The sequence below is a fragment of the Hydra vulgaris genome, chromosome 04, assembly GCF_038396675.1.
Source record: "Hydra vulgaris chromosome 04, alternate assembly HydraT2T_AEP".
In the NCBI taxonomy this organism is placed as follows: Eukaryota; Metazoa; Cnidaria; class Hydrozoa; order Anthoathecata; family Hydridae; genus Hydra; species Hydra vulgaris.
The window spans coordinates 18,725,001-18,737,468 of NC_088923.1; the positions used below are offsets into that span (position 1 = coordinate 18,725,001).

Consider the following 12,468-nt stretch of genomic DNA (forward strand, 5'->3'; position numbering starts at 1 on the left):
TTTATTCTGGACTTGGGGTTTCATTCATTTTTGTTAAAAGTTTTTGTACAACTTTTGCCGTCTTTCTGGGTGATTTTGGTAGTGCTGATTCGGCTCTCTTAACAGCTTTTCCAAGAGTGATTGCAGATTTGTAAGAGGGTGATGTAACAGCTACAGATTTTGATTCTGCTATTTTTTGTCTGCTCTTTCTCTTTCAATGCTTTTCTTTTTCTCGTTGAGTCTCCAATTTAGCAAGTTGTCTTTCTTTTTTCTTTTTTGAATCTTTTTCTTTAAATACTTTTTCGCCAAATTTTTCTAACTGTCTTTCACGATATTTCCTTTGACGTTCAGCATGAGTAAGAGACATATTAAACCCTTTAAAGATTAAAAAAAAGCAACACAATAGTTATGGAGATGGATGTATTACATCCAAGGCTCAATGGAGTTGCAACTATCCTTTACAGAGAGCCTCAAGGATAACTGAGCAAATGTTGCCTATCCAAATCACAGGGGCGTGGTGGCTCTAAAAAGCCCATGCGGGATTTTTATTAAAAGGCCTATATATGCGGGATTTTACCATATATGCTTTATGTAAAGGCCCATACGAAAAAAAAATATATATATATATAATAACTGACCTTATTCTAATAAATCATTAATACAAACCAAAAAGTTGAGATAATACTATTTGTAATTAATAATATTGTTTGTAATACTTCAAAATAAAAAATGGTAACTACGCGATGCAGCGACCACGCTTATGTTTTGATTTTCTTAAAACACAACTTTACCGCAAGCAAATACGATAAGTATTTTATTGTTCGAAGAACATAGCCTAACACAAAATTGAAAATCAAAGATTTTAATTTTTTTATTACTATATAATGATATTTATTTTATTGTACAATAATATAAATTTTTTTAAATTATATATAATTTTTTTTTTAAAATAAATATCGAAAATCTTGAAAATTAAGAAATTCTTTTTATTTTATGAGAAAGTTCTTTTTAGTTTATGCTTTTGTTAAATTCGGTGTTTTAATTTTTTTTAACATTTTAGGATAAACTCGCAACAACTAAAATGCCGCTCTAAAAATGGTGCCGTTATTGACATAGTTTAAACATAAAAGTTTTTATAATGTAGTTTCATTTAGCAGTTCATCATCCTTTTTTAAATCTGTCTGAGGACAGGGTATTGCTGGGTGATTTCTTTATTTACATACAATAATATAAACTGTATAAAAATAAAAAACTTTATTTATTATTAAAGAAGTTTATATCTGTTTCGAAAGGTTACAAAAATGCAAAACATGAGTTCGATCCTTATTTATATAAAACTTAATTTAAAATTTAACACCAAAATATTTTTTATAAATTAATTAAAACGCAATACAATTACTATATAGTAATTGTATTGCGATTTAATTCATTTAAGAAAAATGTTTTGGGGTTAAATTTTAAATTAAATTAATTTAAGTAATAATAATAATAGCTATTACTATTGTTGGGTCTGCGGACTTTCTTAAATTTATTTTGTCAACATTACGATCGTTAAAAACCGATTATGGGTTCATTATTTTTCTCATGAAAAAAATATCATAATACGTTTTAAAACATCTACTTTGTTTTCAGAGCAATATTATTATTATGCAAAATGCTAATATAATTGCGCTCAAAGTTAAAATCAAGTTTGAAATCAAGTGATTAATAAAATTTAATTTGTGCTAACATAAATATTTTAAATGATTCTGGAATTTCTTTAAAATGAAAAAATTAAAATTTGCCAAAAGGCCCATATTTAGATGAAAAAGTGAAAAGCCCATGCGGGAATCCCGCTTAGCCTCTGGGGCCACCACGCCTCTGCCAAAACATACCTATTTTTTGTAGTTTTTGTAAAAAACGCAAAGAAAGTTAACTGCACAATAATCTGCCCGATTAAAGTTGATAAAAACTAAATTGTGGTTTCAGTTAAGCAGTTTTGAATATTGTTTTAAATTTTGTTAAAAAATTGTCACACTGTGGCGTCACGGCATGACATAAAAAGATTCTAAAAATAACTTGAGCTAATTATTTTTTTAAACATGTTAGTATTTATTTAGATGTACTAGAAAGAGTTCTCATTGCGCTGGAATTTTGAAATCCTAAATTTTATTGGTTGTCTTAAATAAAACTATTGGTACCCTAATTGTCACAGCGTGACATGTCACAGCGTGACAATAGTGGTAATAACATTTGATTAAAATAAATGGTTTTCTAAATTCGTCTGGCAAAAAGTATGTTTTTATCATAATTAGCAATGATTAGTGCAGCTAAAAACCTGATTGCAATGAGCAAGACAGTTTTTGAACTTTTTATAGGTTCAATTGAACTTCAGCGATTAAAAATAATTTAAATTATCGCAAAAACACCTATTTTTACTTTCTGTTTCAGCCCATATAATTTTTTATGATAGCGGCATACTATAACAAACTATATATTTTCTGAAAGAGGAAAAGTAGAGCTTTATACTGATATATAGTATTATGTATATTGGCTTCGTTTAATTTTTTCATTTTTTGTGAGACGGTCGTGGAATCGCTCTCTCTCTCTCTCTATATATATATATGTATATATATATATATATATATATATATATATATATATATATATATATATATATATATATATATATATATATATATATATATATATATATTATAGCATATTTAAATTTTGGTTCCTAAATTGTTAGAGTTTTTTTTTAGAAAAAGAAGAAAAAATGAATAACAAACATAAAAAACTCATTTCTACCTCAACCCTTACTTTCAGTCAATGTAGCAGCAACTCCCTTGCAAGTTTTCCCTATATCAATTGATTTCTGTACTGACACTCCTAGTGTAAGCTTCTGCTTTTTTTTTATAAAAAAGGTTTAAAAAAATTTGGGATATAAGTCAAAGTTGTGGATTTTTATGGAGAATCTAAATCTTATACAAATCAGAAGTATTTACTTAAGTTATTATTATATAGTCTATAGTTTTTATTTATATTATATTATATTATTAGTCTTTTTTTTTTTTTTAAAGTATAAATGGTTTTTATTTTCTTTATGCAATATCCAGGTTTCTGGACAAAATCGTTCGTAAAATAAACAGGCTTTCAAGCATAACAATAAAGTTTTTATTGGGTTATAAAAAATTTATTCGACTCAATGTGTTTAGAGTTTTAAAAGTTATTTTTGTAAAAAAATGCGCAAAAAAAATTTTAATTTCTCAAAAAAGTTTACTGATGCATATTTTTTTTCATCTTTATGATGGTCAGTAAATTATACTTTTTATTGCTGCCATAAGTAAACAACTGTTAAATTTATATTGTTTAGCATAGATTTGAGAACTTTTGCTCAATTGCTTGCATTCTAATAAAATATTTTTAAATTTTTTTTCATTCAAAACTTTTATAAATTTTTTGTAAATACTTTATAACTACCTCAACGGTTTAGAACTCTCCCTCATCTTCATGTTTTCCTGACTCATACAACCTTCAACTTTTTAAGTCTTCTGTCTACCGTTCCTTGCTCTATAACTCTATTCTTTTTTTCTAGTAACTCCTAACTTAATAATGGTTGCTTGCAGCCTTGTTGGGAGTGAATCAGAATTAAAGAACAAAAAAAACTTGAAGGAAAAATGGCACCCAAAACCATAATATGTACTAGTACACAAATTAGTTTTGGATTTGGCTTCAGCAATTATCCAAGAAAAAAGGAGACTAACAAACAATAAAATTTGAGGAAAAAATTGAAAAAAACTTTTTGATATATTAGTTTGCAAATGCCTAATTGTAATATGTGATGATTTAATTTGTTCTGATTGTGATAAAAAAGTTCATTAAAAGTGCAAATACATCGAAAAGTACAAAATACAATCTATTAATACTAAGTTTATATATTTTCAAAGAGTTAAAATTGGAACTGTAAGCAAGCTTCAAATCGGATTGCGTGATAACGTTGTATGATATCATTGGAAATACTACCTTTATAAGATTGCTTTAATAAGGTTGAGAAAAATGTTTCAAAAATAAAAACAATTTTTAATTTTACTTTAATAAAAAATGCCCTCTGGAAAAAGCTATACATTGCCTACATCAGACTACAACTTAAATTCACAGTGCAGACCAGGTCACCACATCTCATTGGAGATATTGCTATACTTGAATAAGTTCAACATCGTTAAAAAAAAATGATATCTTCATTTAATTCAATACATCGATTTTATAAAACAAGTTTACAAATTCTTGGATTTACCGCCCTTAAACTATGCTGTGTATGTAAAGACCTCGTTGAGCAATTCAAAATTTTCAATAATATTGACATTCTGCAATGATGTAGACCATCTCAACAGTCATCTTACAAATTTCAAAGTCACAGTCCATGTCTTGAAATGATATTAGTTGAAAACTGTGATAAAAGACTTTTTTCTTTCATCAATGACCATATTTATATATTTTAAATATAGTTAAAACATAGAACACACTAATAAAGTATACCATTAATTCAACATCAGTAAACTACTTTAGAAGCACATACTTTATCATCTGGACACACAAAGTGTCATTTATGTTGGCACAGAGGAGCCTGGTGTTGCTCTTCTCCATCATTATTTACATTTCCTCTTGACACAAATATATATTGTTGCACTATTTAATAAAATTTTGTACAATTGATATAAAGTTCAAGTAGTGAAAATTATTAATCAGCATACATATTAAATAGGACAAGTAAAAAGTAACCATATATAACTATGAATGCGTGCTTAGATAACATGTATGGCGTCAAACTGAAGTAGCCTGCTGCCAGGGACTTCATTACATACATTGGCTATCTTCTAGCTTTCTTCTGGATGGACTGCCGCTTCATTAGTCTGTGTTATTTTCATTTTCTGAAAATGTTGTATAGATCAACCCTTTGACTGTGGCATGTCGTGATCGTGGCTTTTCCATTGAAGTGCAGCAAGCCACAATTGTGGCTTTTAAAACTCATCTTTAAAATTAAGACCTTTATTGCAAAAAAAATTTTAGTTGAATTTTTCAACTAAAAAAACCGAAAATAGAAAATGTTTGGTTTTTTTAGTTGAAAAGTTTTATTTTATATATATATATATATATATATATATATATATATATATATATATATATATATATATATATGTATGTATGTATGTATGTATGTATACATATATATGTATATATATGTGTGTGTGTATGTGTATATATATAAATATATATATGGGTGCTCCGAAAAAATTAAAGTTTCAATAGTTGTGCTTCCTGCCATTTTTCCCATTATTTTTATGATTATCTAACAAGATAACAGCTTTTTTTATTTTTATACTTTAGTTACCAAGCCAATGAAAAGTACAAAAATGCTGAAGATTTTACTGTTTTCCAAATTATTCAAGTAATCAATAACAAATGTTATATAACAGTCCTGGAATGGTTTCTTGAGGGTTAACAGTTCATAAAATTAAAATGCTTACTTATACCACAAATAACAATAGATGTGCACTGCACCAATAAGCTAAAATTAGGCCAGAGAATCACGCAAATTTGTCATCTTGAAATTTGAGATATGTCAGTGCTTTTTAACTGTTTGCAATAGGTATTGTCTCTTTATTTTGTCCTTTGTAATTGTTCCAGCAAAGTCTGTGACTTTGCTGGAACAATTACAAAGTCTGTGATGTTGCTGGAACAATTGCTTGACTGCTCTCTTAGCCATTTCATTAACAAATTTGCAATTGTGAATAAACATGGCAGCTTTATTATATGCTGCATCAGTCACTCATGGTGTCAGTGGCAAGTTCATCCAAATGTTATTGTCATGCAAAAGCCTGAACTGCTGCCAAGACTTTGCGCTAAAGATGACAGCAGTGTTGGTGAAGAAGTTGACAGCTGTGGAAATATTGGCCCTTCTTTTTGAATGCAGCTAGTGGCATCATGCTTCAGAAGTTGCTCAATGACTTGCTTCTCTTTGGAGTCTGACAAGAATGTGGGGAAAAGTACAAACGGTGCTATCTCTACAGTGAGATATCAAAAATGGCTGTTATGTGCTGTCATAGCTACTTGTGTCACAGCTGGATCAAAACTTTTATACCAAATGAGATCAATCCACAACTGCAGATCATTCATTGATGCATCTGCAGCCGAACTTATTGAAAGACATACCTTTATGTAGAAAATAGCAAGCAAATGCAATGCAACTTGTCTATTATATCTTTGTTACAATTGCTAACAGAATGCATAGAGCTTTAGACTTTATAGGAAGGTTGCTATTCATTGGGTGTGACTAAATGCTCCAGGCTGTAACCAGTGTACACCAAGAGGTGGTTTTTATTCTAGAAGTATCGGTATCAACTTGGCAATTAGATAGTCATCACAAGAGTGGACTGTTTTCAACAGTTTACTCCTTTACCACTGCATGGGTAACAATTTTCTGGGTCATCTTAGTGCCATCAGGTATGACAGGAACACCAAGCAGTTTCCTTCTCTGTGAGGTGGCTGTCCTGCTATGAGAATGGCATGTCTCTAGGTACAATTTTTCTTTCCCAGTGAAAAGTGGCTTATTTTGGTGCAGTAAATGATGCTTTTATATTAAGAGCTGTTTCTGTTTGAATTTTCATTTCTGCTCTTCTGGTATTCGGCTTTGACAGTGTCACACTTTTCAAATCAGCACCACCCTCTAATATAACTGCAGGAATTAATGCCATCTCTGACCAGCTGACAAATTTAACCTATCGGCTATTGTAGATATTTTGTAGATACTCTGCAAGCTAGTAATTTTGAATGGACTTTCCTATCAGCCGGATATTGTCATCTTTCTTCGTGGCATAGTTGGCACACTAATCCATTTCTGTTATTAATTAATTATTAATCAAATACGCTGTACTATCTAGTAAATTAAAATTTGTAATATTTTCAATACATATATAAATGCAGCTTTAGACACACATGGATGACATCATACAAACACAGGAAGTTGCTGGAGCTTCAGTATACACATTGATTATCTTATATCCTGCTGCTGCAAAAAAATGCTGCTACATTGACTGAGGGTTCGGCAGCAATATTTTCTTTCATTGTTTCATGCGGCAGCAATATTTTCTTTCATTGTTCTTTGTTTTTTTCTTCTTTTTTTTTGAAAAATTAAAGCGCAGATTTTTACATTAAGAGCGAAAATTGTGAAAATTTGTGCCCTTAGATATGGATTGAGTATATATATATATATATATATATATATATATATATATATATATATATATATATATATATATATATATATATATATATATATATATATATATATATATATTAATAATATATAAACATTAATGAAAACAAATTCTCTCAATACTAATTATTTTATTAAATCTAAGAAATTTTTGCTAGATTTTTGAAACTAGCCTCTTCAGCTTTATTAACAAACTATTAATTATATTTAATTACAAACAAATGGTAACTTCACTTTTTAATGGCTTCTTTAAAGTTTGCTTTAATTGGGCTACTTTAATGTTACGTAAGTGTAAAAAGTATGGCGTCCAGAATTGCATTTTTACATATAGACCATTATCCAAATTCATACCTTCGTTTTTAGGTCCGCATTTGTTAAACTGAATTTCAATTGTTAAATTGAATTTCAAAATCTTGCAAAAAATTTTTAGATTAATAAAAAAATTAGTATTGAGAGAATTCGTATTTATTTATGTTCATATATTAAATTAATTCAACTCTCATACAAGACGTCAGGTCGGTTAAAAATTTATTTATATTTTTTGTTTTCTGTTACGAAAGGGCTAATGATTATTTGATTATAAAAGCTTTATTTTATAATAGCATAGCTATAAACAATAATAATTTTTAAAAAGTAACAATTAAACTTTATGTAAGTATATTAATTTATAAATTAGTGATCTTTTAGTTTCGAAATTTTTTATGACAATATAAAGTTGTTAGAGTTGTTTTAAATATTATAGATATTTTTTACTTAGTTTCGCTATCTTAAGACAGTTTGTTATTGCATGCGTATGGGAATGTAAAATATGGTCTAAAAAGTTATTCTTTTTTATGACTGATGTTCCGTGTGCAAACGTTTCTGCTGTTAATTTAGCGCAGCCTTTATTTTTGTTGTGAAAATCTTTCGAAAGCTCTGAATATTATTGGCAAGTTTTACACCAAATGAAAGTTACTTTATCTGAATTATTTGCTTAAGCTGCAGGACTTAAACCCGATAACAGTTCTGTTAGGCATTATGGCTTTTTTTGTGTTTGCTTTGTGTAATACTGTCACGTTTCTTACTTTGAATAGATTTAATGAAACCTTAACAGCATATTTAAACAACATATTTAAAAAGTAATTTTTATTAACTTTTAAATGAAATAACCTTGCTATGCATAAATAATAAATTTGAATTAATTAAAATAAATTAAATTCGAATAAATTTGAGAAAAAATGAATTGAAAAAAGAAAAATAATTTTCTTTTAATTAAAACTTGTTAAAAAAAAGTAATTACAATAAATAAGTTATGAACTTATAACAAATAAATATTACATATTTTTTACATGTATTTATATTTGCATGCTGCCACTTTAAAAGATTTCGGTCAGCAGCTGTATGCCGTCGTCAAGTAAAGATAGGTTGGCTTTTGCATTAGCATTGCTGAATGCCAACCTGAATTTCGCAGGCTGTATATGTATATATATATATATATATATATATATATATATATATATATATATATATATATATATATATATATATATATATATACTTATATACACATATACCTATGTTGTTGTCTTTTATAAAGTAATTTTTATATTTTGTATACCGTCTACATATTATCATATAAAACAGATTACAAATGTTGCAAGACTGTTTTATTTATTTTAGGAATGTATACAGGAACAATATTTGCTGTTGTGGTGTCAGGCATGCTTGTAGCTTCTTTTGGCTGGCCTTCTGTATTCTACTTTTTTGGTATTTTAATTTTTTTTTTCTGTTTTACAATAGCTAATTAAAATTAACTTGCTGCATTGATATTGACTCTTTCTATCAAAATTAAAAATTAATAATCTAAGAATAACATATATTTATATAATTATGTTGATACATTTAAATATTAAAAAACTTGCTCATCGTCATTTTAATAATCATCATCCTCATTATCATTAATTTTATCATTATCATCACCATCCTCATCACTATATTTCACATTCCTTTATTGCCAAAAACTAGTTTTTTTTAATAATTTTTATAAAATGAGAATGAAGTCTTTTATGCTTGGTATTGTATGATTCATTTAATTGAGGATCTTTTAGTTTACTTATAAACTTAAAATCAGAAAGTGGAAATTAACAATTTTTTTTCAAAATGAGGTCCAAAATGTATGCATCTCACCCGTGATGAGCAATTTTTAAAAATATCTTTTAAATAGCTCAGACCTTTAAATCCTTATTAATCCACCAAAGCCATTATAAAATTTTCTTAAAAAAAATGTTATTCTTTATTAAATCATAAGTATTTAAAAATAAATAATGAAAGTTTTAGCTGTATTGACAGAGCAGGTGTTGTAAATGATTTGGGATATTTAGTGGGCAACTTCGTATTCAACAATGTTTTCTCTGTCATAAATTTACTACAGGTTTCACTTTTAATGCAATAATAAGGTGTCATAGCTTCCATCAACATATAAGTTAAAGAACGGTTGAATAGACAAAGCTACCTTAAGTTTAGCCAGAGTTGTAACTAGCAACAATTTACCAACTCTATAAAAAGCAAATTGATATAATCTGAGAATATCACCATGAAAATAACTTGATGATCAAATCACTCTAGTGCTTTTGTGGATATAGATACCAGCTTCTGTGACCATGATGGTATCTTAAACCAAAAATAAAGTAAATATTTTTGTTTTTTTTTTCAACTATTTTGAGAAATATTGTTCTCTTTTAGTTTAAGTTTTCTATTGGGTGGTTCAAACAAAGATTAAAAGTTGTCAGAGTCATCATCACTTTGAGAGCTTGATTCTGTATGTAATGCTCTTCATTTTAATATTTTTCTTAAAAGTACAAAGCAGTATAAGAAAAGCCAATATCAATTTTCTCTTCAAACATGTTTTATAAGTATCCACTATATTTTTGTAGTGCTTGCAACAAGCTGAATTTCATATTTCAGAGAAAATTTTCAAAAATATTTTTTAAAAATACCTGAAATCAGTACACAAATTCTTCAATACTTCGGATAAGTTTTTAGTCTAATTTCTTTAAATAAACTGTTTTCTTTATAATTAAATTTTAAATGCAGTAATAAGAAATAGCATCACGCTAATCACTTAAAAGAAATGACGAACAATAGTTGACGGATAATAGAAATTAATACTATCTTAGAAAAAGTAGACAAAATGTAAAGAATTACTACATTGATCAACTAAAGAAATTCATAAAGTATAATGCCGGAGTTTTATTAAATGATAATAAAAGATATTAATCACAGAACAAGTAAATGTGATATAAAACTATATTGAAGAGTTCATTCAAATGCAGAGGAAATATCTTGAACAAAAACTTATCTAGTACAAAAAGTTCATGCAAATACAGAGGAAATATCTTGAATATTTATAGTTTTTTTTTTTACTCGATTGCAGCACTTTAAATGTTTTTTTAAAAATATAGCATACTTAGCAACAACAAAGTATAATGTTAACAAGGTTTAACTCTTATAAAAAACAACAGTCAACAGTACTAAAGTGTTTTACTATAAAATAAAAAAGTTTTAAATTTTACGCTGATACACTGATGATACACTGAAACCATTATATATATTTTTTACTGGCCAGTGTTTATCAAGAGTCCATACATTCACCATTTTTACGCAAACTAGATTAAAAACAGTTCTTTCTTTTCTAAACAGGTCAGTTATATAGGAGGTTAAAAAAAAAAGATTTTTCAAAGTGTTAAAAAGCAGTTAACTTGTAAGTTATTGCAAATATATTTGTTATATAAATTTATTGTAATCATGAGTTTTACAAAATTAAAATGCAATGTTTTTTTTGTGAGATTATTTTTTAGTTATTTTAATTGTTAGTTATCTTAATTGTAATCTTTTTATTTTCACTAAGTTTTTGCAAGGTATGTTATTAACATATTGTTTGTTCTAGGTATAATGGGTCTTGTTTTGCTTTTATTTTGGATGTTTTTGGTATTCAACAATCCAGATGAACATCCATACATCAGTGATGATGAAAAACGATTCTTAGAAGAAAGCTTGCAAAAGTGTTCTTCCGACACTAAGGTTTGTAACTAAGATTATACCATCTTAGTTGAAATGATCTTTTTTGGCCTTAGTTCAATTATAGTTTGTATAGTACAAATAGTACAAAGTTTGAAAAGCGTTTTCCAATTTTAATTTCAATTTTATATTGTACAATCATAACACTAGAAAAATAAACTTAAAATCTTTAACAATTAAACAAAGTAACGGAAAAATTAATTGCATACTCACTATGTATGTATGTGTATGTATGTGTGTGTATGTATGTATGTATGTATGTATGTATGTATGTATGTATGTATGTATGTATGTATGTATTTATGTATGTATATTTGTATGTATATTTGTATGTATGTGTGTGTTTGCATGTATTTGTATCTAGTAAGTGACCGGGGCCCCGGCCTCAGTTAAAAATGAGAATTTTTGCATACCCGGCCCCGGCAAAATTATAAGATTTAGCAAGGGTTGATAGCAGGGGCTAGAAAAAAATTTATAATTTTTTGTATTATAATTTTATATTTACATTTACTATTTATTACACACTGGCATATATTTATATATTTTTAAACTCTAATTTACTTTCAGCAAGATAGCAAGCAACCACTATTAAGTTATGAGTTAATAAAAGAAAATAGAGGACAGGTTAAAATAATTGAAATTTTTTAATTGTATCCTGCAATTTTCAAGACATTAAAAGTTGCAGGATGTATTAAAAATGAAAACACGAAGATGAGGAAGTGTTAAAAGGCTTTTTTGATGTGCAAGGACAATAAACTAAATCAATAAAAGTTTTTATAGCATGAAGGCATAGATACAGTATAAGGATGCAACTTGTTAAATAAGTACCCAAGTAAGAATGAGTTTTGGTTTATCGTAATAGTGATAATAGCTTCTTTGAACTTTGACCATTATAGTATTTATGAAAACAAGAAAAAAATCCAACCTTGCAACAACGGGAGAGAGGTTCAAGCTTGGCAGATAAAGCAGGTCTAACTTCATTTACAATGTACTTTTAGACTTTATCTGAGAGTAAGAGGGTTGTGATCCGTCAATATAGGAATGCTAACAATATTGCTATGTTTTTTTGCAGTAAATAAATGAGTTTTGTTGCCTTAAAAATTTAAAATCCACAAGCCAATGCAAGTCTTAGGCTGTTATAGAAGAGAGATCAGATTAAAAACCGGCGCTTGTTCTAA

At 27.7% G+C, this 12,468-nt stretch overlaps 1 protein-coding gene across 1 annotated transcript in view; it reads left to right on the plus strand.

The window, feature by feature from the left end:
• Nucleotides 1-12,468, plus strand: part of LOC101239061 (sialin) — a 56,841-nt gene that overhangs the window by 26,624 nt on the left and 17,749 nt on the right. Inside the window, exons 5-6 of the mRNA XM_065795683.1 lie at nucleotides 8,894-8,980; nucleotides 11,160-11,293. Of these exons, the coding sequence (XP_065651755.1) occupies nucleotides 8,894-8,980; nucleotides 11,160-11,293 (221 nt within the window). The remainder of the gene's footprint in view (nucleotides 1-8,893; nucleotides 8,981-11,159; nucleotides 11,294-12,468) is intronic.